The sequence below is a fragment of the Lacerta agilis genome, chromosome 6 (assembly GCF_009819535.1).
Source record: "Lacerta agilis isolate rLacAgi1 chromosome 6, rLacAgi1.pri, whole genome shotgun sequence".
Taxonomy (NCBI): Eukaryota; Metazoa; Chordata; class Lepidosauria; order Squamata; family Lacertidae; genus Lacerta; species Lacerta agilis.
This window is the reverse complement of record NC_046317.1, coordinates 33913956-33940769: the sequence shown is the minus strand read 5'-3', so window position 1 is coordinate 33940769 and position 26814 is coordinate 33913956. Positions and strand designations below refer to the sequence as shown.

The following is a 26814-nucleotide window of genomic DNA, read 5'->3' as shown; positions in this document are numbered from 1 at the left end:
GAAAGCTTGATGGAGAAGAGTTAATGTGTTTATTTTGGACAGTCCTTGCTCTTTCTCTCCCACCCTTTTTTTTTAAAAAAAGAAAATGTAACACCACTGTGAGATATATATGGAAATTTATAATGAGGTTGATCATGAGGGAAATGTACATTTATTTATTTATTGATATTTTTGTTATTCAGCCAAGATTCAAAACTAAATCTCTTTGTGATGTGCAGACATGTATTCTCTCACCTTTTCTAAATTGATGTTGATATCCTGTTTGGAACTGTATACAACTCATGTCCTTTGTTTGGGTTTGAGCATGGTGCCAAATAAAGAATTTAGTGGGATTAGCAAGAGTCTCTTTCCCTGAACATGGCACCAGACAATGCCAACTTCTCCCATGTTATCTCTGATTGTGTTTCTTCCTCACATGGAACTTCTGCACCAGATTTGTTTTTAAAAAGCAGGACATGCATTTAAAGGCAGTTGCTAAAATAACAGAGGATGTGTGTTGTTTTGCTTACTGTGAAACAAGAAGAGGGGAAAATACTCTGACAAGATTCTCGATATATCCTCATAATGTGAAATAAGCTAAAACACTACTTAAAGGTTACATCTGAATGCATTGCAAGTGGCATCTATATCAAGGAGGGAAGAATAAAGTTTACAAGGAGGACTACAGGAACATATTCAACAAAATCTTAAGTTTGTCAATCCGTCTGTCGGACTCATCTCCTAACTCTTTCTGCTGCCTTATCCCTTAATGCTTAACATATTCAGAATAAGGAAATTTGTGCCTCCATCTTTGCTGAATACAGATTTCACTTTTGATTTTGTCTGAATACCTTACAACTTGAAATTAATCTAAAAATCCTCTGCAGTTCTTTCTTAGTCAAGAACTTCCATGCTTTCCCATGGAAAGCAGTATGAAGAAAAGTAAAAAAAAAAGTTGTAATTTATCATGAAATTGACCGAAAGGGATTAATTGAACATTCCATCATTCCATGTGTCCAGCATTGGTCCAACATGCTGAAAGTCCTCATTCTTGGCACTGGCACATATTTTAGAAAATTACAGGACTAGAAAGCATGAGGGGAAATCATCAAGCCCATCTACTGCCTTGAGACAGGTGGATTATGCCCAGTGTACTCTATATTAAATAGACAAGAACTAGTTGCTGAGGTAATAATGTGGGATGTGAGCTCAGTAGCAAGAACTTTGTCAGTTCTAATAGTAAGTTCATGCAGTTGATGTGAGAGACACTGATAAACAAATTTGCCCAGGATCATTAATAATAATAATAATAATAATAATAATAATAATAATTATTTATTTATTTATACCCCGCCCATCTGGCTGGGTTTCCCCAGCTGCTCTGGGCATCTTCCAACAGAATTGAAAGCGCAATAGAACATCAAACATTAAAAACTTTCCTAAACAGGGCTGCCTTCAGATGTCTTCTAAAAGTAGATAGTTGTTTATTTCCTTGACATCTGATGGGACAGCGTTCCACAGGGTGGGCACCACTACCAAGAAGGCTCTCTGCTCTGCTTGGTTCCCTGCAGCTTCACTTCCCACAGGGAGGGAACTGCCAGAAGGCCCTCGGAGCTGGACCTCTGTCTTTCAAAGGATAGTCAGTGGATATACCGGTAGTTGGCTCACTGGTCAATTTGCCATCTGTCTTTTGAGTAAAGAGAAGGAGATGACTAATTTATTACCGTAAATGTAAAACATCAACATTAATGCAAATCTGAAGTAGTACTTCCCAAAGCCTTTTAAAGAATTGTAAGTGCAGTGTTTTTAAAAACAACAAGAAAAGCAGGGACACCATCATACTTAGCAATTATTACAATAGGCAAACCTATTAACTGAAGAATGACTCAATGTTTGGCACAGTTAATTAGCTCATAATTGTTTTTACAGTAGCTTGAAAACATGCATAACAGGAAAACTTCACAATTGGGATCTATTTTTCACAGCTTTGCATTTGCATTGACCATTGTTAAAAGATAATGATGGAATGGGTTTTAAGCTTAATCATCTATTCAGATGTTCACAAAGTGTGATCTCGTAACTGATTATGTGTATGCAGTACCTTTATTTCACTGTCTTAATTAAAATAATACAATTTAATCTCACTCTACATGCAGGGGAAAATTATGAATGCAAATTAAGTTGTGAAAGCTCACCGAAATATACAAACTGCTGCATTCATTCAACTTACCTAACCCAAAGTAGTTATAATTTTCTCTTGTTTATATGCAATAGTTATTTTACATGTCACTGTTAGTAATTTAGATTAAAATAAAAATATTTACAGAGGGCTACACTAGTATTCATGGATTTATTCGGGGAAATCAGTATTTGCTTACCCTGCAGGCACAATTGTGTTTCTATGCAGCATCTGACATCACTCAGTGCTCCATATAAATGTTATAAAGGCTTGTTTGTATGGTGCATACTCATTGTGAATAAAACTCCATCTGAAGTTGCTGACCAAGCAAGCAATTTATCTATATACCAGTTGCTTCAAAATGTCACTGGATTACATTTTGTTAAGCAGAGTCATAACTTATCAGTGCCCTGTACGTTCCTCCCCGCCTTTATTGCGGAAATTCCACTGAGTGGCACAACACTTGGGCATGGCCAAAACCAAGAGAAAGTTAAGCAGCATATCTGAATGCAGCTGACATCAGTGGACCCGTTCTAAATTCAGCACTTGCTCAATTGATCCAAATTAGATTCAGGCATGCCTAACTTCCAGTAGCATCCAGTTAAACTGGTGCTTCTTTAGATTGCCATTTAGGCATGTGGGCAACATTTGGTTGGCCATTCTGAGGGCTTTTCCACACTTACCTTTTGCCTCACTCTTCCCAGGCAGAGGTCTGTGCTTTAATGCTCCATGTCTGAGCAGTTGTTGGTGAGTTGTTGTTGTTGTTTTTGTCTTGTCCCCCTGAGCTTTAAAGAGCAAAAACCCGCTCTTTAAAGCTAAATCAGAGCAAACATCAATTTGGGTTTGCTGCAAAGGGACGTTTGCTCCAATTGAGCTTTAAATTGCAGTTTGTGCCTGAAAAAAGCAGGGGAAAGTTAAATGAGCATAAACCCTGAAAACAGAATGCTAGGCTAGATTGGTCTAGGTCAGGGGTCAGGAAACTTTTTTAGCAGGGTGCCGGTCCACTGTCCCTCAGACCTTGTGGGGGGCCGGACTATATTTTTTTTGGGGGGTGGTGGTGAATGAATTCCTATGCCCCACAAATAACCCAGAGATGCATTTTAAATAAAAGGACACATTCTACTCATGTAAAAACACACTGATTCCCAGACCATCCGCGGGCCGGATTTAGAAGGAGATTGGGCCGGATCCAGCCCCTGGGCCTTAGTTTGCCTACCCATGGTCTAGGTTCTTGTTGTCATGTTCATGATGACAGTTCTTGTCATGTTATATGCACACAAACTTACCTCCCATTGAACCTAATAGAACTTACCTTTGAATAGACATGCAAAGGTTAATTGTACACATTCATCTGAAAGGAAGTGTATTGTGAGCGAAGGAAGTTTGGACAATGAGTATGAGAGGAACTCTTTCTTAAACCCATGCAGTCTTCTGGAAGGTGACTATTCAGCCTGCTCTCATAGATGCCCTATTTAATTTATAGATGGCTGAGCTCTTCAAATGTCAGCAGAAAGGCAATTCTCCCCTGTAGACTGCTGGTCAGATTATATATATTATTTTCCCAACTGTAAGCAAATTTAAGAAAACCACTTCCTGTTCAAACTTCTTTATTAATATTGCAGAGCCATACCTTTGTGTTCAATATAAAATTAAATGTCTTAGATTATATTGATTTGGTTCTCAGAATAAAATCTTCCTTAATTGAAAGCCTGACGTTCTTTCGCTTTCGACTAAATGGTTGGCGCACTAGTCCATTGATCTGAGTCCTAAATGAGATTCATGAGCTGAAAGTCATTCCCCTGCGCCTATGTGGCTGGGATTCCTGACCTTCACAGGAGCATCATTCACACCTTCTCTTGCCCATATCTTATTACATATTCTTGAGCAAACCCATCATGAGCCGGTCGGAGAGTGACGCACATCAGAAGCTGCCTGTCCATGTGACGCTTCTCCCAGAGCACCCACTTGGAAGCACACAATGCTGGCAGTCAATTTAAAAGACTTCTTTTCACAGTCTGTAAAGGAAACGGTTCAGATACGTTGTAGCTTATATTTAATTTCAGAGTTTAATAACTCTTTGTGGTTTGTACATAAACACCAGGATTGTGTTTTTTCTCTTCTAGCATTTCAGATTTTGGCTCCAAAATCCAAAGTATTTGAAATATACTCGGAGTCCAGTGTGACTTTCATGCTCTTTATTCAGCTCATAGTAGTGAGGAATGCAGTTCCCCCCAAAACGTTTGCTTTATATACACTATTTACACAATGGGCCCCACGTGATTGGCTAATTCCGGGATACTCCTGTATGCCAATCAGAATGCGGATTCACTTCCACCTGGAGCTGGATTGGGTGGCTCCTGCGGACCAATCAGACTGCTGCAATCTCAATCCTATTGTTCTGGGACCAATCAGACTGCTGCAATCTCAATCCTATTGTTCTGGGACCAGTCAGACTGCTGCAATCTCAATCCTATTGTTCTAGGACCAATCAGACTGGTGCATTTTGGATCCTATTCAACTCAGTACATAACAGTATTCAATCACATATTTCCCATTCAAACCCAAACTGTAGAATGTAAGGGAAGCTGAGTACTGTAGGAGTAGTAATAAGCCAGAGTAGCAAAAAGCTCTGAACATTCTTTGATGACTGATTCTCAGATTTGTTTTTTACTTGGACAAAACATGTAATAATAATATAATTTTTTTTATTTGTACTCTGCCCATCTGGCTGGGTCCCCCAGCCACTCTGGGCGGCCTCCAACATATATTAAAATACATTAAAATATCACAGGTTAAAAACTTCCCTAAACAGGGCTGCCTTCAGGTATTTTCTGAATGTCAGATATTTATTTATTTGACCTCTCCTGGGAGGGCGTTCCACAGGGCGGGCGCCACTACTGAGAAGGCCCTCTGCCTGGTTCCCTGTAGCTTTGCTTCTCGCAGTGAGGGAACCGCCAGAAGGCCCTCTGCGCTGAATCTCAGTGTCCGGGCTGAACAATGGGGGTGGAGACGCTCCTTCAGATATACGGGACCGAGGCTGTTTAGGTATAGGTATAGGTAGTATTGGCTGTGTGCTCTTCCTGCAATCTTAAAGACACAACATAGGCTGCTGTTAGCAAGGTTCGTGTTGCCATTGAACTGGTTATACAACTTGTTCAGTTTTCCTGTTACTGCGTATATAGCCCTCTTTGGAAAATAAACTAAGCAGGCGCATAGAGGACTGAAGAGTATGTGTCTAACAGATGTTGTTTTACTGCCGCTAGTTTTCAGTCTTAAGTTGACTATTTTGTTCTGGGGTCAAAATTATTCATGGCTTCTGAACGAATCCCTTAGTGCTTTCCATTACAACTTGGAGCTATTTGATTTTCACAGCAATCACTTCAGATCTGTGAACATCATAGAGTATTCTGGTGTTAGAGGAATGGGGGAATTCTGTTACGGTTATGGTTTATCGATCAGCTGATGTGTGGTGAGTTCAAACCTGTAGCACCAGCTGTGCAACTGATTTCACATGGGGAAGCCGATTGCATAGCCCAGTGTTTTTCAACCTTTTTTGGGCAAAGGCACACTTGTTTCATGAAAAAAATCTCGAGGCACACCACCATTAGAAAATGTTAAAAAATTTAACTCTGTGCCTATATTGACTATATATAAAGTAATTTTTCAATTTTTCCCACGGCACACCAGGCAACATCTCGCGGCACACTAGTGTGCCATGGAACAGTGGTTGAAAAACACTGGCATAGCCAATCTTTGCAGAAATCCACTTTGCTGTCCCAATGCTTGGGAAGCACTGAAAACAGGGCTGAGAAGAAAGGACATTGAGCAGTGCTTCCAAAATGCCCCAAAGCCAGCTGGGTCTCGGGCATTTGGGAAGCACTGCACAATGTATTTTGCAAGCCCTGTGCTTAGCACTTCCCAAGCATCAGCCATAGGGCTGACAAAGCCCCTTGCGCTGCAGTTCCCAAGCACCCAACAACCAGCTGGCTGTGTAAAGCATTTTGGGAAGCAACGTGTGAAGCAATTAGCAAGCCCACAATGATGTCAAATGATTGACATGTGGGATGTCTCATCTACCAGTCAAAGGTGGCCCTCGGGATGGGGGCAGATAAGAATAAGGTTCACTTCTGTTTAGCGGTGGTGATTGGTCAGTCAATTCCAAAGGAATCTCTTTTTTTAGTTCTGCAGAGTAGTTAGCAGAGGTCTCTACTTCTTAACAGCACGTTTATGTAGCTTGAATTCCAACACTTAGCTTACCTTGTTGCAAGCAAACAAGGAGTTCTAAGAAATTATTTACATAATACCTGAGCTTGGGGTACAATTTAAATTTCTGGGCAGCCTGGTTCTTCATATGTGGTAAAGACCAAACAAGCAATTTATCTAAACAAAAGCTAAACACACCTGTATACTACTTTAAGCATTTAATGAATACACACACACACACACACACACACACACACACACATATATAATCATGATCTATTGCCTGAAAGGAGAGTAAATAATATGTTTCTCTGCCCAATAAGCTCCTTTCCAAGCCATTATTAGGACAAAGGGATAAAATGGCACTTATTGCTAAGCTACACTGCAATTTGCCAGTATCGTCATACCTTGGAAGTTGAACGGAATCCATTCCGGATATCCGTTTGACTTCCAAAATGTTTGAAAACCAAATCACAGCTTCTGATTGGCTGCAGGAAGCTCCTGCAGCCAATCGGAAGCCCTGTTGGACGTTCGGGTTCCAAAAGAACGTTTGCAAACTGGAACCATCACTTCCGGGTTTGTGGCATTTGGGAGCCAAAACATTCAAGTTTCAGGGCGTTCGGGATCCAAGGTATAACTGTACAGTACAGAGAATGGGATCGTAAATCTCTTGTATTTCCACAAGGAGTTAAAATAAGCAAGGAAACGGAATAGACCTAGCTCTGCCCCACAGTTGCAAAATGTGTTTTGGTTGCTTCCAGGCCTTCATCCTGATTTGTTTGCAGGGAAGTTATATCACATTGCACCAATCACAGAACTTTATGGTGGAAGTGTGGGCTCAAAACCCACTTTAATTTTGCAACCTGAATTTGCCAGTGTGCCATTGAATGCCACCCACAAAACTGCAACAATCTGGAAGCGCCCACTGTTATTATATAATCATTCGGCCTCTCTTAGGTATACTCCACTAACATGGGAATAAATAAAAGGAGAAGAGCTTGAAGTGAGAAGCAGCACTGATTGTGGGAATAGGGGCTCATCTGTGGCTACACTTAAAAACCAGTTTAAAGAACTATGTGAATTTATGGAGCAGTAAAAGGAACAAATGTTACTGTTTTCTGTTGTTAAAGGTCACATTGAATAAATCACTTTGTGACTGAAGAAAGAATAATACTTCTAATGCAACTTCCATATAACAGACTATTCTTTATAGCTCATATGTATTCTATCATGATATAGATCATGATGTCATGATTCTGGTACCAAAAATGCTTAACAGCTTGTAAGAAGTAGATAAAAATATTTTTCTGGTCGAAACTTTTGTAGCTTAGGTTTGAACCAATAAATAGCAGGATTTTTTTGTCATAAGAGGCGGAGATTCTGTATTACTAGACTTGCTTTACATCCCCCCCCCCCACTTTAGACCTCAGGAATTTGCTTCCAATTTGCTTAAAGCACTCTTGGAATTCCTGTAGCAGGCCATTAGGGCTGCATGACAGTAATCTGAAGGGAAGCCTTTCTGTAAAGGAGGGTGGCTGTCATGTGGTGCTGTTGCCATAGTACCGTGGTATTCTTTTGACCAGCTGTATATGAACTCTTGAAGAAGGGAATGAGATATGTGGTGGGGGGAGAAAGCAGTTTTATATTATAAACCTACGCTGGCTTCTAATTAAAAACAGAAATAATATTAAGCTCACCTTTATTTTTAGAATATCCCTGACTCCTAAAGTTGTCGGGGGAAGAGACAAAAGCGGTGCAAATGTGCTTTAAATGACAACAATCATTCAGTCTGATTTATTTCACTTTACTGAGTGCTTTTAGTGTGGATTCATATACTGACATAAGAAGAGGCAGCGTTTGCATGCAGTAGTTCCTTTGCAGCCTGGGCTTGTAAATGAAAACATGCAGCATCCTGCATCAAATTGGACTTCTGAGTAACTTCTTTTAGGGAACAGGCTATGGAAATCAACTTACATTTTGCTCTGCAGATATAACATAGCTTTCAATGTTTGCTAAGAATTTCAGAAGTGAAAGCTGTCTGGTTTTCTTTGCATTGAAACATTAAAATACTTCTCAGCCAGCCGTGAGCATATGTACCTGTATCTTCTCTGTACATGTAAAGAAATACAAAATCATATTGGAATGGGTAGGGAGAAAACAATTATAATTTTAAATCAGTGTCCTAAAGCTGTGTTTAAAAATCTCTGTGAGTGAAAGGGGATTTCCCATAATGGCAATGCAGTGATCTGGAGGAGGGGGGGGGGACTGCTCGCCTTATTTTGCCTTGTTTAGATATGCACAGGGCTTCCTCCATTTTAATTTTTCTTTTGAAAAGATGGCTGTATAGCAAAATCCAGCAATGCCTACAAATGCAGCCGTCAGTTCTTTTTCGCTCAGTTCAGCAAAGGAACACTAATCTGGAGACCCCCCTTCAGACAACTAAGCAACCAGGACTATTCATAATTCATAAGTGCTTTAAGGCAGCTTGCTGGAAACAGTTGGATTAGATCTCACTCCTCTCCGCAGCCCTTTTACATCATTTGTGTGTGTGTGTGTGTGTGTGTTTTGCCAACAAAACCTCCAACAATACATTCTTTTCTGCAAAACTGGAATACAAACCTTGGTGTTGTCTTGGAGTAGCAAGTAGCCATTATTACAGAAATTGTTGACTTTTACCAATATTAATCTCACTGACTGGGAAATCCTTCTTCCTGAGGAGTTCCTCCCTCTGATCTGCAAATTCTTCATAAGAGATTTCTCACTTTTGGCATGCAAAGTCTTCCAAAAATGCCTGAGGCAAACTATTTGTTATCTGTATCTTGGGGTTATATCAAGGTGGGTTTAAAATAAAGAAAAGCAAATAATATCCAGTTGTGTTATTTATATGTAAAGTATATATCAGAATAATATTTATTGCTATATAGCCTTAAACATGTTAGATACTTTTACAGTAAGGTGCAATATTGCCATACAAACAGAATGTCATGAAAAATAGGAGCATCATTTTACGATCATTTACACAAAGTATATTTAAGTTGTATGCAACTTGATAATCCAGCCAAATGCCATATTAACATTTCATTTTTCCCCTGGCAAAAAATTCTATAAATTGATGTTGCTTTTGTATTGCATGTGGGGAATTGCTAAATCGTTCATGATCAAGATTTAGAACAGGTTAATAACTTGTGAGACCAAAAACTAATCTAAAATTGACATAGTTTTCCAGAATTAGGTAAAATGTATCTGCCTTTTAAAAATTGTATTTTTTTATAAAAAAAACTGACAGCACCATAACCTTAAATCGCACCATGAGGTCTAAAAATATTTCTTATATGTTTATAGTTTATCTATAAAGGCATTGCTGAATGATGTTGTCTTTAAGTTAGTTAATAATGTCCCATTTTATTTACTGTGCATGTATCACTCAAAAAAACTGATGGTTTGGGTTTTCTTTTCTTCTAATTACCAATAGTTCAAGAGAATGTTGAACCGAGAACTGACACACCTTTCGGAAATGAGCCGATCGGGGAACCAAGTGTCTGAATATATTTCAAACACTTTCCTAGGTAAGTTATTTAGCACCAAACCCATTCCATTCTGTGTGTAAGTTAGATTTTAACCAGCATGGTCAGGCTCTGATGTGCATGTGGGGTTGTTCTTACAGGTGCAATGATGCTTCAGTGATGTAGCTGCACTTAGTTAAACTATGGAACTCACTCCCACAGGAGGCATTGATGGCCACCAACCGAGTTGGCTTTGAAAGAGGATTAGACAAATTCACAAAGGAGAGGACTATGGAGGCAGTAATGCTTCTGAACACCAGTTTCTGGAAACTACAGGATGAGAGAGTCCTCTTGTCCTTGAATCTTGCTTGCAAGTTTCCTACAGGCATCTGGTTGGACACGTGAGAGAACAGGGTGCTGGACTAGGTGGGCCAGTGGCCTCATCCAGTAGGCTCGTTTTATGTTTACAACCCCCAACCCCTTCCTTTCTAATCCCAAACCCACTCCGCCACCCAACAACCCATTTTAAGAACCTAGTGGACTTCTGCTTTGAGTATAGTCATTTGTTTCTCTCATTGAAAGTTTTTTTTTTTTTTTAGTGGACTTTAGGAATCAGTCTCCAATGCAATGAAAGGAGCTGTGGTCAGGCAGGGCGATCATAGAAGCCCCAGTGCTGCGTAGGGATGAGCTTGAGCAAACAAACTGGACAAAATGCTGTGGGGTGCACATTTCATGACATGTCTTGGGCAGCAGATAAAACCGTGGCGTATGAAGGGAGCATGATTTATTCATTTACGCCACCTTTAAACAGAAGAAAAACCTAATTAGTAAAATCTGGAAGTATAAGAGCATACAGGTGCTATCGAGGGCAGAAATTAATGTTGCAGGCTGTTGCTTAGCAACCACCCATACGCCCCAGGCTTGAAGTAGTGGGGTTGAGAATGGTGCTTGCTTGTGTTACTCTTCAGGAGTCTTTGCTTGTCTGGGGCTATTCATCATGGTGCATTATAAAGCTGAAAAGTTATAGCAGCCATGTCAGCTAACTCAGTGTTTGGGCCTGAAGTGGTTGCCCATTTCACCAGGACAGCCCTACTTGCCTGCTTTTATATGCTCTTCATCTGATTTCTGCTTTGACTATAGCCATTCTTTTTTCTTAATGAAAGTTTTTTTAAGTGATTTTTTTCTTCATTATATGGAGCAGTGACAAAGTATTTAAATACTAGTACCCTTCCACAACCAATACTCCTCCCCCCCCAAAAAAAAACTTTCAGGCTTTGCTCCCTTTGCCCAAATGCATCCAGTTTAAACTGGTCCATAATATGTAAGATCTGTTGCAGTTTTGTTTTGTTTGTTTGGTAGTGGTGAATAGTGACAATTTTTTTGTGTGGGTATTTGTTTCCCCCATTTTAAGCAGCCAGCAAACTTTCAGTGATAGTTGCGGTTAAAACAGTGGTGCCCCGCTAGACGAACGGCATTCGTCTAGCGGAAGCTGCCCCGCAAGACGAAAAAGTCGATGGGGCTGCCTCGCAAGACGAATTTTTTTTTCCGTCTAGCGAAAACCGCTATTTGCATTGGTGCTTCGCTAGACGAAAAAATCGCTAGACGAAAATACTCGCAGAACGAATTATTTTCGTCTAGCGAGGCACCACTGTATATGCATTTTATTTTTATTGCTTTTCGCATTTCCATACTGCCCGTGCTCCAAGGAGCCCAGGGCGCACATGTATCTCTCCCCATTTTATATTAACGACAAGCCTATGAAATAGGTTAGGCTAAGATACAGTTACTGGTCCAGGATCCTTCAGTGAACTGAGTGGAGATTTGAACCTGGGTCTTCCTAGGCGAGTATAGATTTTACAAAATAGCCACTATTCAGGCTTCGTTACATACAAAAGCAATTTAAGGAAAAAATTATAGATGAGTAGTAACAGCAACCAAGATGATGATTCTAAATCATCCAACACAGGAACAGTGGTATTAATCATAGTGTAAACCTATGTTTTTCCCCAAAATAATGTTGGTAAATGGGCATTTTGATGCACACACACACACACACACACACACACAATTAATCTGAAAGTCCACATTTCATTTAGGATTGTGAACACACACAAAAAAATTATGACATTTTAAATGTTTTTACTCTTGTTTTACTACCAAGTTGAAATAACTCATTTGTCTTCAATGGATATTCTTAGGTGTTGGCAGTTGAACACTTTGATCCACAAAGAGAACACTTTGATCCACAATATTTATCCAAGCACTGATCAAGTGCACAAAATATCTATTGAACAAATAATGATGATATCATTGTGTTAAAATTGTCAGTGATATTGGTCCCTTTTTAAGGGCCTCTGCCATTAATGGCTGCTGTTGACTTCATCCATCACATAGCTCCACCTTTGGTTATTAATCATTAAAAATAATCTTGGCAATAGTAGTAGATTTTGTTTTTATTCATAACAGTATCTAATCATTAGATTTATAAATCCATTAAATTATTTAAACTATTTTGAATAAACAAGTAGTATAATATAAACATTGCACACAAGTGATATTAAAACAGATGATACTTTGTTTCATAAACTTTGTAATTCATTTCTCTATATGTTTTTCACAGACAAACAGAATGATGTGGAGATTCCCTCTCCCACACAGAAGGATAGAGAGAAAAAGAAAAAGCAGCTCATGACACAGATCAGTGGTGTTAAAAAGCTAATGCATAGTTCAAGTTTGAATAATACTAGCATTTCAAGATTTGGTGTGAAAACAGAAAAGGAAGACCATCTAGCCAAGGTGAGTGCAATTAACTTATCGTTATTTTAGTCTTTTGGTGTAAGATACCACTTGCCACCAATGGAGAGAGACATTTTGATCGGCTGCTTAATATAGTATATAACACCAGTATTCAAAAGTGTATTCTGATTATATCAGAAAAGTATTCTCTTATGTAGTTTAAGAATTCACCATTACAGGGTCTAGTTTTGACTCGCTACTCCCTAGCACATAATTGGTGCTGGCATGGTAGCCAAAAATAGTTAAATACGGTCGTACCTTGGAAGTCAAACGGTATCTGTTCCAGAAGTCCGTTCAACTTCCAAAACGTTCGGAAACCAAAGCAAGGCTTCTGATTGCAAGCCGCAGAAGCCCCGTCAGATGTTTGGCTTCCAAAAATAGTTTGCAAACTGGAACAATCACTTCTTGGTTTGCGGCGTTCGGGAGCCAAAACGTTTGAGAACTAAGCTGTTCAAAAACCAAGGTATGACTGTATGTTCAAATATGTAGCTGCAATTTAGGAAGAGATGTTCTTTCTTGTTCCTTTTACATGATATATAATGTTCTTTTGAGAGAGAGAGAGAGAGAGAGAGAGAGAGAGAGAGAGAGAGAGAGAGAGTTTTGAGTTTCTAAATATAGCTATAGACTACTTATGGGCTTGCCTTCCTTGCATTAGTGTTGTATATCCATTATTTTTTGTTTAATATTGAGTGTTTTCTCCCCCTCTAGGAGCTGGAGGATCTGAATAAATGGGGTCTGAACATATTTAACGTTGCAAGATATTCACACAGTAGACCTCTCACCTGCATTATGTATGCTATTTTTCAGGTTCGTAATTTCACTGGTTATATATTGCTTCAGATGGTTGCATTTAAAGGCAGCAACAACAAACAGTCCTATCCCATCCACCCCCATGATGAAGCCTTCAGGTTTGCATCACCTTATAACCTTCTGCAATTTAAATTACCTTGAAACAGGAGAGAGATCTGCTAAAGACATTCAAGATCTCATCAGATACCTTCATAGCTTACATGATGACTTTGGAAGACCACTACCATTCCGATGTGGCCTACCACAACAGTCTCCATGCGGCTGATGTAGCCCAGTCAACACATGTTCTCCTGTCCACCCCAGCCTTGGATGTGAGTAGCTCCCCACCTGGAGTGAGAAATATTCATGTTGCAATAGTGAATTTGTTTTTCAGGTTAATTATTTATTTACAACAGTTCTTTGTTTTATTTTAATTCCTGTTTCTTTGTAGTTGCTTTCACCCTTCTGGGATTCTACAGCTGTTACCATATGCTCTTGCATTTTTGGTAGTTGCACAATTAAGCTGATTTCCATACCACTGGTGGAGAACCTGTGGGACTCTAGATGTTGGGTGTCACCTTCCATCACCCCAGTCAGCATGACCACTGGCCAGTGATGGTTGAGAATTGTACTCCAGCAACATCTGGAGGGCTTGGGTATATAGTTAGTAAGATTAATTTACACCAGGCTTCCTCAGCCTCGGCCCTCCAGATGTTTTTGGCCTACAACTCCCATGATCCCTAGCTAGCAGGACCAGTAGTCAGGGATGATGGGACTTGTAGTCTCAAAACATCTGGAGGGCTGAGGCTGAGGAAGCCTGATTTAGACCTTGATTTCTAAGATAGAACTTCTCAGCAATACTCTGATATCAAAAATTTTATTTTTACATGGAGAAACTTAATATTGAATGCAGTAGATTTATATTTGTGCAGTTACATTACCTGTAGTGGGTATACAGGGTATATTGCACCCCAGAAGAATGTGTCAGAATGGAGGGAAAGTGGCAAGTGGTCCTGAAAGTTTCAAAGTGTTTGTGTCATTTTAATAATGTGTGACTAAAACAGTTTTGTTAACTCTAGTCCTACTTTAAGAAATGCTTATGATTTGGTTTCTGTTGATGTCTGTGTCTGTGGTTAATGAGTTCAAAATAATGATCTATCTATTGCTCATTTTTGCCTTAGGCTGTCTTCACTGATCTGGAAATTCTTGCAGCCATTTTTGCAGCAGCAATTCATGATGTGGATCACCCTGGTGTCTCCAACCAGTTTCTTATTAATACAAGTGAGTCCTATGTTTATTACACACACACACACACACACACACACACACACACCAATTTGGGCAGTTATACTTCATGAAACTTATTTACTAATTAGATCTTTTTTAAAAAAACAAATCATGTAATAAGTATAATACATTCATTTTAAATCATGAAGCCCCGAATATAGTGAAAATGAATTTCCTTAGGAAGCAATGAGTTAAGTTATCTGTTTTTTTGGGTTTTTTGGTCAGATTCTGAGCTTGCTCTGATGTACAATGATGAGTCAGTTTTGGAAAACCACCACCTTGCTGTGGGTTTTAAGCTGCTACAAGAAGAGCATTGTGACATCTTCCAGAACTTGACCAAGAAGCAACGTCAAACTCTCAGGAAAATGGTGATAGACATGGTAAGGATTTGGTATCCCAACCCCTGAAAACTTCTTACTGCTCATTTTTCTAATGTATGCAACAGAAATTCAGGTTTTTATTTCCTTGCATTTACAACAATTATTTTTCTTTTCATATAGGTCTTGGCCACAGATATGTCCAAACACATGTCCCTACTGGCAGACCTAAAGACTATGGTGGAAACTAAAAAAGTGACAAGTTCCGGAGTTCTGCTTCTAGATAACTACACAGACAGAATACAGGTGCGTACGGGAGCTTCTGTTTTTGTGATGCTGCTTTTCTTTTAAAAAGGCATACTGCTTACTGTGACTTCCTTTAGGGCTCAAAACAGAAAACATAACAAATTGTACTCTTGGCTTATTGTGGAGAAGCTGTGTCCAGAACCTGATAGTTCGCTCTGCTGTGAATCAAAGGACTTCTAGCACAAGGCATTGCACTCTTGTTCTGGTGGAAAAAGCCAACCTATTTTCTGGTAGTTGGGTGGTGGTGGTGGGGGGAATAGCTTTCTAAGACGAGGACACAAGGCCACCTGCAGCTTTAGCATGGCATAGAAATGGCTGTGGAAGTGACTTGCACCAGTAAAAAGGGGGTAGTAAGAGGAAACCAGGCGGGACAAACTTTGACTATATGCTACTGTAGACGTTGCAACGCAAAAAAGTCCCCTGTGCTTGCAACTGCAGTTGGAAACATGACTGAGCTGATAAGCACACTGACGTTTGTGCACGTAAACTATATAATCATATAAACCTCTCCACAAGATAGGAATTTGGTGGTTTGTGGTTTCCTACATTCTTCAGACCCACTTGGAGAAGACAGGATCCCACAGTCATAAGGAGTATAATCAGTTCAGTGATCATTTGGATTTGTAGTACAGCCAAGTGCAATCTGAAAGTTTCTTCTTCACATGCTTATGACTTGCAAGGACTAAGACTTGTCATGGGTGGCTAAGAATATGGAAAGAAGAAGTTTATTCCTTAAAGACAGGGACTCTGTTCCAATAGTTGACCTGCTTTTTCCACCTAGAAACATCTATTTCAGAATATTCCTAGAAATTTCTGTGACTTGAAAAAAATACTTTTAAATGAGGGTACTTATTTTACCCTTATCTAGATTAAATATTTGCCCTACAGTTCCTCAGTGCTTCAGACTTATTATCTGTCACAACTGATATGCCAGAAGGGTAACTAGCTTTGTGGCACTGCACAGTGGCCCATGACAAACCCATTGTTCTTCAGTTCTAAGTTTGTCCCAGTTGACACAGAATTCCCATTTCTAAATAAGCATTACATAAATATGAAAGGAAAATATCCCTTCACAGAATCTCCTATATTAAACCTGTGGCCCTCCTGATGTCACTAAATTCCCAATCACCATCATCCCCCACTATTGGTCATGCTAACCTGGACTGATGGGAGCTGGACTCTGGCAGTATTGTGGGAGGGGGACAGGTTCCCCATACCTTCTGTAAAAATTCCCTTTCATGCGGACTAGAGCTCAGCCTCCATAGCTCAAAGTATTACATTTAAGAACTTTGCACCAGCATGGGTGCTAAGACTTTCAAGTTGTCCTCCATTGCTGCTAAGTTCTTTTCACACTAGCAACTGAGAGCTACAACAGATATATAACATATTCCAGCTTCTAGGAAGTAAGTAGGGTGGAAAGAAACATGACTGGACAGACATTCGGATACTGTATCTATAATGCTTGGAAAAACAAAGGGCCAGCTAGATGCCAGTCTTGGCAGGCACTGTCTGTGAACCTGCATAAATCAGGGTCACAAATTCTGAATCAGACTCATGAGTTTGACAGCTCAGGTGCTACAAAACCACTTTTCATGTTCAGCAAAAAAATGAAGTAACACATTTTAGACTTACCAGAGGGAGGTTAGGCTGAGAGATAGTTCATCCCATGACTGAGACAGAATTTGAAATTGGGTGCCTCAGTGTCACTACCATACTAACACTCTGTAGGATTTGCTGACACCCAAATGAACCAGGGACCTTTAGATCTTCAGTCTCCCAACTGATCTTGAATCAGATTCAAGACACGAGAGTCTAGACACTTTTCTTTCTTCCACACTTGTATCTTTAAGGCACAAGCAGCGTAATGTAATGTTGAATGCAACTCTAAGATAAAGGGTAGGATGGAGGTTTCCTGTGAAGTAACATATAATAAATAAGTAAGTAAGTAAATTTGTATCCTGCCCTCCCTTGCCGGAGCTGGGCTCAGAGCGGCTAATATCATATAAAACACAATATGCATAAAAACAAACAAACAAACAATAATAATAATTTATTATTTATACCCCGCTCATCTGGCTGGGTTTCCAGATGCATCCCAAAATTAATTCAAATAAATTAAAATTAAAATTAGACTGGACAAATAGCCATCCTCAAGTTAAAATTGAAAGCAGTTAATACTCACCAGGATCAACTATTTCCACTGATATTATAAGGACCTGTGAGCGGGCTGGGAAGCCTCCTTCATAGTTGTTCATACAAAGAGAAAATGAGTCAGACTGAAGCCTGGCCAAAGGCCTAGCGGAACAGTTCTGTCTTGCAGTCCGTGCAAAAAGATGTCAAATCTCGCAGGGCCCGGGTCTCTTGTGAGAGAGCGTTTCAGCAGGCTGGGGCCACGACCAAAAAGGCCTGGCTCTGGTCAAGGTCAGTCTAATCTTCCTGGGGTTCAGGATCTTCAGGGTGCTATTTGTAGACCGTAAGGTCCTCCGTGGGGTATACCAGGAGAGGCGGTTCCGTAGGTACAAGGGTCCTAGGCCATATTAGGCTTTAAAGGTTAAAACCAGCACCTTAAACCTGATCCTGTACTCCACCGGGAGCCAGTGCAGCTGGTATAAGCAGATGTTTGTCCTGGTCTGTGGTGTGGTGAGGCAATGCCCAACCAGGATCTAAGAAAAGGAGAGGTTTAGGCAAGACACAAGGTAGAGCTCTGAAGTTACTCCAGCAAGGAATAAACTGAGTCCTTATATAGCAGCAGGAACTAAAGCCTTATTGGTAGCCCTGCCTGCACTGCAAGGGGCTACTTTACTTAAAAGAACCAAGCCTTCCCCAATAATCTTCTACTGCAATGGAGCCTCAGGTCATCTGCTGTAAAGTCCTCCAAGTCCAAGAATGGCAGTGCCGCATCCTTGGGTTGGAGAGGCAATGGTCCCACAGCATCCCCCATCTCTTCAGGTTTGGAATCCTTGTCTCCATGACCCATGAAACAGGACTCTTGACTCCAATCCCTGATTTAGTCCCACTTCTGGGTCTAGTTTTAGTTTTAGTTTAGTTTTGCACTTGAGTATTCAGGAGAGTGTTAGTGCAGCTTGCACAGACTGAAATTATTGCTCATCATGCATATCCACAGTTAATTAGGGTGACATAACATGACCTCTCACCAAATAATCCACATCTTGACTTGGTAAAAATGTATTTTAATGTTCTCTTTTTATAAAATACTCCAAAATAAGGGTATTTTTGTGATCAAAATGTTCTTCTTTTAATGTGAAATTGTACAGGATGTGCCAGCAAGTAGAGAATGAAATGTTTTTCTATTTTGTCTGATTATGTGAGCCTTCATATTAATGCAGGTTATGCAATTACAGGTTCTCCGAAATATGGTCCATTGTGCTGATTTAAGTAATCCCACAAAATCCCTTGAACTCTATCGACAGTGGACAGACAGAATCATGGAGGAATTTTTCCAGCAGGGGGACAAAGAACGGGAGAGAGGAATGGAAATCAGCCCAATGTGTGACAAGCACACAGCTTCTGTAGAGAAGTCACAGGTATTTTAACTTTACTTTACCTTCCCCCCCCCCCACACACATATATTCAGTTGGGGTTTTGCCATGGGTGTGAGCTTTTTTTAAGGTGGGGTGGTTGCCCCCCCAATTCCGTGTTATTTGCATTTACTGGTAATTCCGGAAGGTTTATTTTTGTATCTGGTGCTGAACACAGATTGATTCCAAATATCTAGATGTCTCTGAAACTTTTGCAGACATAGCAGAAAATCCTCTACTGTCAGCTGTGAACGTCTCTATTGTGTGAGGGATATAATCATTCTTTTTTTATATCTTCCCAATTCTAGTTGAAAATGCTTGAGAACCATTTTGGGGGTAATGGCTACATCAGGGGTAGCCAATACAGTGTTCTCCAGATGTTATTAGGCTGAAATTCCCATCAGCCCTAGCCAGCATGACCAATGGTCAGAAAAGATGGGAGCAGTAATTAAACAACATCTGAAGGGCACCACATTGGCTATGCCTGGGCTTGAGCAGTGGAAATTATTAAACTGTAGGGACCGAGTGCTCACTAAGTTATCTTTGGCTGGTCTATCTCACTGTCACTGGGTAACCTACCTCACAGGATAAAAATGGCAAAAATTGTGAGGATAAAGTGGATGGGAAGTTGTATGCTGCCCTTAATTCCTTGGGGGAAAGTCAAGTTGAAAAAAACATAATAATAATAATAATAATAATAATAATAATAATAATAATAATGGGAAAGATAGCACAAAAAGATTAAACAATGTCCTTTACAATCCCAAAACAGGTAAAACAAAGTCTATGCATTTTCCTGGTTCAAGTTGTCTGCTAAGAGAATAAACTTTCAACTTAGTGTTTAAAAAGTTGAAACATTTCTAGTGGCGTTTCTTTGTGACTATAAAATGCCAAAGAACCCCACCTTCTAATAACCAGGCAAAGCTATTTAACTTAAAAGTCTCTCCTGAGCATACTCTGCAGGAAGTTTTCGTCACCTTTTGGCTTAAGCTGTCTCAATGGTTACAATGGAATTATAACGGCTCATTTAACATCCTGTTGTGTCTGAAGAAGGCAAATGTGATTTCCAAACCAAACATCCTAGGACTGCGATGGGCTCCTTGGAGAGCTGTTTTCCTGCTCTGTAAAGTTGCTGTCCAGCAGCTTTTGGAATTAAGTGACAAACTTTGGCAAGGCGGAAGACGATAGCTTTTATGGCCATTCAGTTTTTTTCCTCTTCTGCACTTCCTGTTGTCAGGCAACTTAGAACTAACTCAGTTCAGAGCTTACTCATCAGACAAAACGTGAAGGCATCATTCTTTCCCCACAATGACACACCATTTCCACAGAACATTACTGTATCCCCACACTGAGTGCAAGGGGCTGGGTGTAAGAGCAGTTGCGTCCTTTCTCTTTCCTGGTAGACGAGAATATAAATATTAAAGGGAAACATCATCCACCCCTCTGCTTCTGTCCAAAGATACAGTGCATTGTGCAAAGTATGTTAACAGTTATAAACTGTTACAAAACTTCACATCAGAGTTAGGGATGGAAGGACTTGTCAATTTCAGCTCTCAGTTTCTCTCTTTTTTCCCCAAGCTTAAAAGCAGTTCACCACATTTTGCACCCATAATAGCGGCAGCTTTTCATGTTGTGTCTTTTCTTACAGTTCTTTCTTTTGTTCTTAACAAATTTAGACCCGTGATAACTGCTTTCTATTGCTTTGCAGGTTGGCTTCATTGATTACATTGTCCACCCGCTTTGGGAGACATGGGCAGACCTAGTACAGCCCGATGCCCAAGATATCCTGGATACTCTAGAAGATAACAGGAATTGGTACCAGAGCATGATCCCTCAGAGCCCTTCTCCTCCCCTTGATGAACGCAACAGAGACTGTCAGGGCCTGATGGAGAAGTTCCAGTTTGAGCTTACGCTTGAAGAAGAGGACTCTGATGGGCCTGAGAAAGAAAGTGATGGTATCAGCTACTTCAGCAGTACAAAGACACTCTGTGTGATTGACCCAGGAAGAAGGGGTTCCCAAAGTGAAGCTAATATAGAAATTGTGACAGAAGATACATCACCTATTGATACCTAATATATTGTATCTGTAAGGGTGAATTCATGCACATGCAGGTTGTCTTGCTAACTAGCCTGAAATCGAGGTCTTAGGCCAGCACCTACCATTGGCTAAAAGACCTTTCCAGCTACTTGAGATTGGAGTCAGGGTTAAAGAGCGTGTAGTGATTGCTCAGGAAATTAACAGGTGATTAATATAGCAGCTTAAGCTTTGTCAGCCAAAAAAAACAAAATCTGGAACCAGTGCGAGTTGTAACTGAACAAGCCTGATCGTGAACAACACTCAACTGTAATATTTTCTATTCTTAAGAGATTTTGAAATCTAGACAGGCCTGGCATCTAGAACTACTGATTTGTAACTCTGCATTTAAAACTTGTCCACCTGTCTGCAGACCCGTGTGCCTTTTTTATAAAAACTTCCACTTCTTTTCAAGAATCCTACTAAGTACACAACAAAACATGTTTGATATTGATGTATAATTTTTTAAAAAATATTCCTGGTTTAATGAAATAGGTCTTCCTTTGTAGGGGCAATACTTGTTTCCTTATTGCAGTTTAATCACGTTGACTTGCTAAATAAAGCAGGGTGCCCTCCTCTTTGCATTACTGCACCATTGGTCACTTTATCAACCCTGAAAAACCTGTGTTGTTAGCTACTGAAACATGTCCACCCCCCCCCCCAGTTAATTGTTTTTGACCTTTCTTGTGCACAGGATAAAGTGTAGCTTTCTGTCCCATAGCACAATACAGCACATGCAAAAGTCAACATACTGAGGTAATGTGATGTGCATTCTCCTCCCCTTATTTTTTAAAGAAACTCGGTGGAAGTTGCACGCTTGGTCCTTTGTGTTTTCTCTTCCCCACTGTTCATGTCCCCTTTTCTCTCTTGCACTTGCCTTGAGCTCTAACATGTCCAGTACTGTTTATAACAGTGTATTTATTACTTAATGTATATAATGTAATGTTTTGTAAGTATTAATTTATATAAATTAACATTGCCTGTCAGTGGTGATGTTACTTGTGTAGAATACTCTGCATAAGAGTTGCCTTTCTTGTAACCTTTTGTATTGTATAAAGTAGAAAAACCTGAACATAGCTTAAAAGAGACATATTGAACCCAGAGAGGGCATTCAGGTAGCATTGGCTCACGGGGTTTCATTTTCACTGGCATTTGGGAAATCATCACAGTTGGTGGGTGATGGAGAAAAATTTAGAATCATCTGTTCAGATGACGTGAAACTACTGAAACTTTTAAAAAGAAACCTTCAGTAAAATGCCACAAAATGTTAAGTGTCAGTTTCCAATTAATGAACGACCCAATGTGAATTTCTATGACAAAATGTGAACTGGTGTTATAATTGTGCTGTGAAACTTCTTCCAACAAAGCTTGTTAGGCATGTATACAGTGCCAATCTCAGTTTGTAAAACTATGTTCCAAGCTTTCAGTCCAACTTGTGACTAACTAGTTGATGAAATAGCACAGTTGTGCATGATCAATGGGTTTGTATGTCTGTTGAACACTGCATTGTTCCAGGTGGTTATTTTGTTTCAAAGTTTCACACAATGTATGTTGTTATAGTATTATATATTGTGTTCAGATGCATTCTTAAGAGATTTTTATATGAAGTGAATAAATTAAAGCATGACTTAGGTTGGGCTTTACTAGATGTTCTTTTTAGTTATCGGCTGTGCTTCAGTTGCATGTTTAATGCAGAATTTTTAAACGTCACCATTGGTGGTAGTGAACAAGGTATGAATCACTCAACACAAACACACATACTAGTCACTGGTAGAGACATGATACTGAATTAGGTAAATCTCTTACTGATTAATAAATACATAAAAACACAGAGGGTGAAACAGATTTTTTACCTCAAGAACAGTCTCATACCCTGCAGCAAGTTATGGCAGTGTTGTGCCCTATTAATTTCTATAAAACTCAGCAGGTTTTTAAAAACTTACAAGCTGCCCCATGGAAAATATTTCTCAAAAGTGGGGTATAAACGTAATAAATAGGAAACTAAGCACATACATTTATTTCATGGGCTTGATAATTTTCCTAAGCCTCCATCTCAACACCAATTGGTATTAAATGACAAACCAACATACACCAATATCTTAAACCAGTTCCCCACAAATGAAATGCCCATTTTATCAGCATTGCAGAGAGCAGTAAAATATAAGCAAAACTGTCTGGGTACCTGAAAATTAATGCAGAAGAGCCATGTGCCTCCTGGTGGTGGCTGGAAAGCAGAAGCTACTGAAGTTTGTAAAATGTCTACACAGTAGTGGTCTTAATTCTATATTTTAACTACCGGTAATAAACACATCGTTTTTCATGCGTTGGAGAACTTCCCAAGAGTGGCTGCAAAAATCACTAAAAACAAAATGTGATATGACTGAAGCCCTTCACTATAAGTAAGTCATTCTCATTTCCTAATCCCAACTCTTCTTTGTGCCAGTGATACAGGAACAAACATCATAGGTAAATATGGTCTCAGGTTATCTTGGATAACCTCTTAAATAATATTTTTGTCTGCTAATCTATGAATAGGTCAGTTGGAGCACATTCAAATGCCACTTCCCCTGGTATGCGTGGACAGGCGGAGTCCCCCAACCCCCAGGCGACCCCAAAGCGGAATAATGACACAAGGCGTGCTATGGGGTGGGGAGACCCGGCCAGATGGGCGGGGTATAAATAATAAATTATTATTATTATTAATTATTATTATTATTATTATTATACACAACCAAGCAAACATCACCCCCCATTTGATGTGGGGAGCGATCATTGTCACCTAGATTGCAATGTGTATGATGTGAAAGTTCCTGCAGTTCTAAATTTTGGATTGCGAAGGAAATATGATTGAATTATTAAATTATATCATTCTTTACTGCAGAATATTTGCATTAAGTGGTTAAACATAGAAGAAGCTGGAGAGGTAATGAAGACAAATCTCTTGCTGTCAACCACACACACACACGCACACACACACAATGACACACTTTAGGGGAGCGGGTGGTGCTGTGGTCTAAACCACCATGCCTCGGGCTTGCTGATCAGAAGGTCAGTGGTTCAAATCCCTGCAACGGGGTGAGCTCCTGTTGTTCTGTCCCAGCTCCTGCCACCTGGCAGCTCGAAAGCATGCAATTGCGAGCAGATAAATAGGTACCACTGCGGGAAGGATTAAAGCTAGTTGTTCTAGACAACTTGCCACACTGCACAGTCCTAAGAGGGAATGAACTCAGCCAAATACTGAACAATCTCTAAGAACTGTTGCAAACCCTTTTTATAATCCAGTGCAGGCATTTCATTAATGGCATCCGCTTTGCTGTCACCTGGCTTCAGTCCATGGCTTGAGAAAAATAATAATAATAATAATTCATTACTTATACCCCGCCCATCTGGCTGGGTCTCCTACCCATTGCCCGTAGTCATATTTTTCATTGAGGGTGGCAAAGGGTTTCTTCCTTGCCAAGTTTCTCTGGACATCAATATCTGTGTGAATGTAAAATTGTCTCCTGACAGCCTTCTTGAAGTTCTAGGGTCAAGACATAGCCTAAGTGACCCATTCTTCTTTTGTATAATACTTCAGCTACTCACACATGCTATAGGCTGTCATGAACTGGCAGGATGATGTGGAGGAGGAAGAGGGTCCCAAGGAGGGGTATAGCCAGGACTGGGAGACACTGGGGCAAGCAGGGGATGGGGAAGGATGTACTCAGGGTGACGGGATGGATACATAGGAACCAGAGCAGCACGAGCCCTCACCAGAGCCAGAGGGGCTCTTGTCCCCATGAACACAGTGGGCTCTGAGATGTAGGGAACAGAGGGAGGGACGTTCTAGGAGGCTGGGGCAGACAATAGCCCACAGCCCAGCTCCCTAGCTGGCCAGGTGGAGCTCGTTACCTCTGGGAGAAGGCGTGTGACTCCTCAGCTGGAGTAGGCTCAGAACAGGTGAGGGTCACAAGCCTCATCAAGCCCAGATGCTGCAATCGGCAAGCAAAGAAGGAAGCTGAGCTGAGGTGCTGTCTGCTCAACTGCCCCTGTTGATAGACGTTGGCTTCAAAGCTCCTGAACCTCTATGGGACTCTGCTTTGGGTTTGACTCTGGACTGTATTCTGACTGCTGCACTTCAGATTTGGCTACTTGGATTGACTGTGGACTGCGTTTCTTGAGCTTTGGACTTTGGATTTGCTGCCAGGTAAGCCAGGGGTTCAGGACATAGACTTAGTCACTTTAGAAATGACCCAATGAACTTGAGGTACTGTGGGGCTGGTTTCAGTTGGTCCTCTATGATGTTGGAAATATTCTTGCATCCATAAACAACTAGGGGAACAACTTGGTCTACATGAATGTGATGCACACCTGGAAAGTGTCTCAGACCAGCAAAAAACATTAGGGTGTGCTGTAAGGAGCTGTGTCTTTAGCAGTGGCCAAGTGGCACGATCTTCATTCACACACCTGATGAGTTGCAAGGTCTCACATGCTGCATAAAAAAGGCAAAGGTAAAGGACCCCTGACAGTTAAGTCCAGTCACGAACGACATGGTCCACCTCAAAACACCTGTCTTGCAAAAGGCTGCGAATTTTCCTCTTGATGTAATTCTTGTCCCTCCAAATGCAGTCAGGGTGACACTTGCTGGGATTGATTTCACCTTCTTGTGCAATAATTTGGCCACATCCTCTGCACCAGTGTCCAGTTTGAAATAAATAGGCTTGCCAGCAACAGTAACTGGAACACCAGGGAGCAGTGGATACCGTTTGCACAACATCCACAAAGGATTATGGTCCTTGTCCAGGAATTGATTAACAAATGTCTACAGCACATGTTAGGATTTAAATAAAGGTTTATTAGCAACCTAGCCCTCAGCCTGCCTGATGTGCTCTACACACAGCATGGTTATTTAATGATGAAGTCAAGCAATTATCCAAACTCACAAGTTTGTGCAAGCATCTTTAAATCAGTGACATGGCGATTAGTGCTTTCCCCTTCCATCTGAATTCATGTGAAGAACTTGTTTCTGCCAAGTCATTCTTTTTAGGAGCACGGTAGGTCTCAGATTTGCTGGTAACAAATGATGTATTTTGCTATTTGACTATTTGGTGAACTGAAAGATATTGAAAACCAGTTTTTGATTCACCATCCTTTATAACTGCATCACAAACAATGCTGTATACTTCAAATTCCTGCTTCCACTTTCTTCAGTTGCTGGCCACATTGCCCTGAAGTACCAGCTTCCCTGGAAACTCATATTCGTGCCATAACCACTGTGCTGAGATGTCTGTGTGGAACAGGCCCAGCTCTGACACCATGCAATATGGTTCAGTTGATCCTTTGTGTATCTACTCACATGGTTGCACACCTTCCTGTTAACCCTACACCACATCATACACACACACACACACACACACACACACACACACACACACACACACACAAAGCAGTTGCTTAACTACAGAGGAAAAACAAATAGCTCTGAGGCTGGCTTGCACCAAACTGAATTGGTAGAGGGCTGACAAGCAAGCACACCATAAATCCCACCCACTGAGAAGCAATTGTGTAACAGTCAATCTCATTTTAACCCTTTACATGCCATATATCACAGGGCTCATCTTTTCCACAGATTTTTTGCATTTAGTGTTATATGCAGTTAACGCATTTTTGATTTTGAGTTATATATTTCTAGTGTAGTTCCACTAGAGGATATGTAAGTGCGTGCCCCATCACAATCCTGGATTTGTGCAAACTCAGGGCTGGGCAGGACAGCAAAAGAAAAGGCAATTTTTTTTAAAAAAAATGGCAGTTTTAAATAACATGAACTGGAAAAGACTAACTTCTGATCTTTGTGCATTCAATC

General features: G+C 40.4%; 1 protein-coding gene across 5 annotated transcripts in view; it reads left to right on the top strand.

The window, feature by feature from the left end:
• The window catches only part of PDE4B (phosphodiesterase 4B), a 217402-nt gene extending 194798 nt beyond the window's left edge, over nt 1-22604 (top strand). For 4 of the 5 annotated variants that reach the window (XM_033151870.1, XM_033151871.1, XM_033151873.1 and 1 more), the window contains 9 exons: nt 9834-9927; nt 12485-12660; nt 13369-13467; nt 13617-13781; nt 14631-14730; nt 14962-15116; nt 15237-15359; nt 18722-18904; nt 20607-22604. In XM_033151870.1, coding sequence (XP_033007761.1) covers nt 9834-9927; nt 12485-12660; nt 13369-13467; nt 13617-13781; nt 14631-14730; nt 14962-15116; nt 15237-15359; nt 18722-18904; nt 20607-20972 — 1461 coding nt within the window. In that variant the 3' untranslated portion in view covers nt 20973-22604. Of the gene's footprint in view, nt 1-8926; nt 9197-9833; nt 9928-12484; nt 12661-13368; nt 13468-13616; nt 13782-14630; nt 14731-14961; nt 15117-15236; nt 15360-18721; nt 18905-20606 lie in introns of those variants that run through there. The other variant, XM_033151875.1, reaches the window with a different exon arrangement.
• The last annotated feature ends 4210 nt before the right edge of the window (nt 22605-26814 follow it).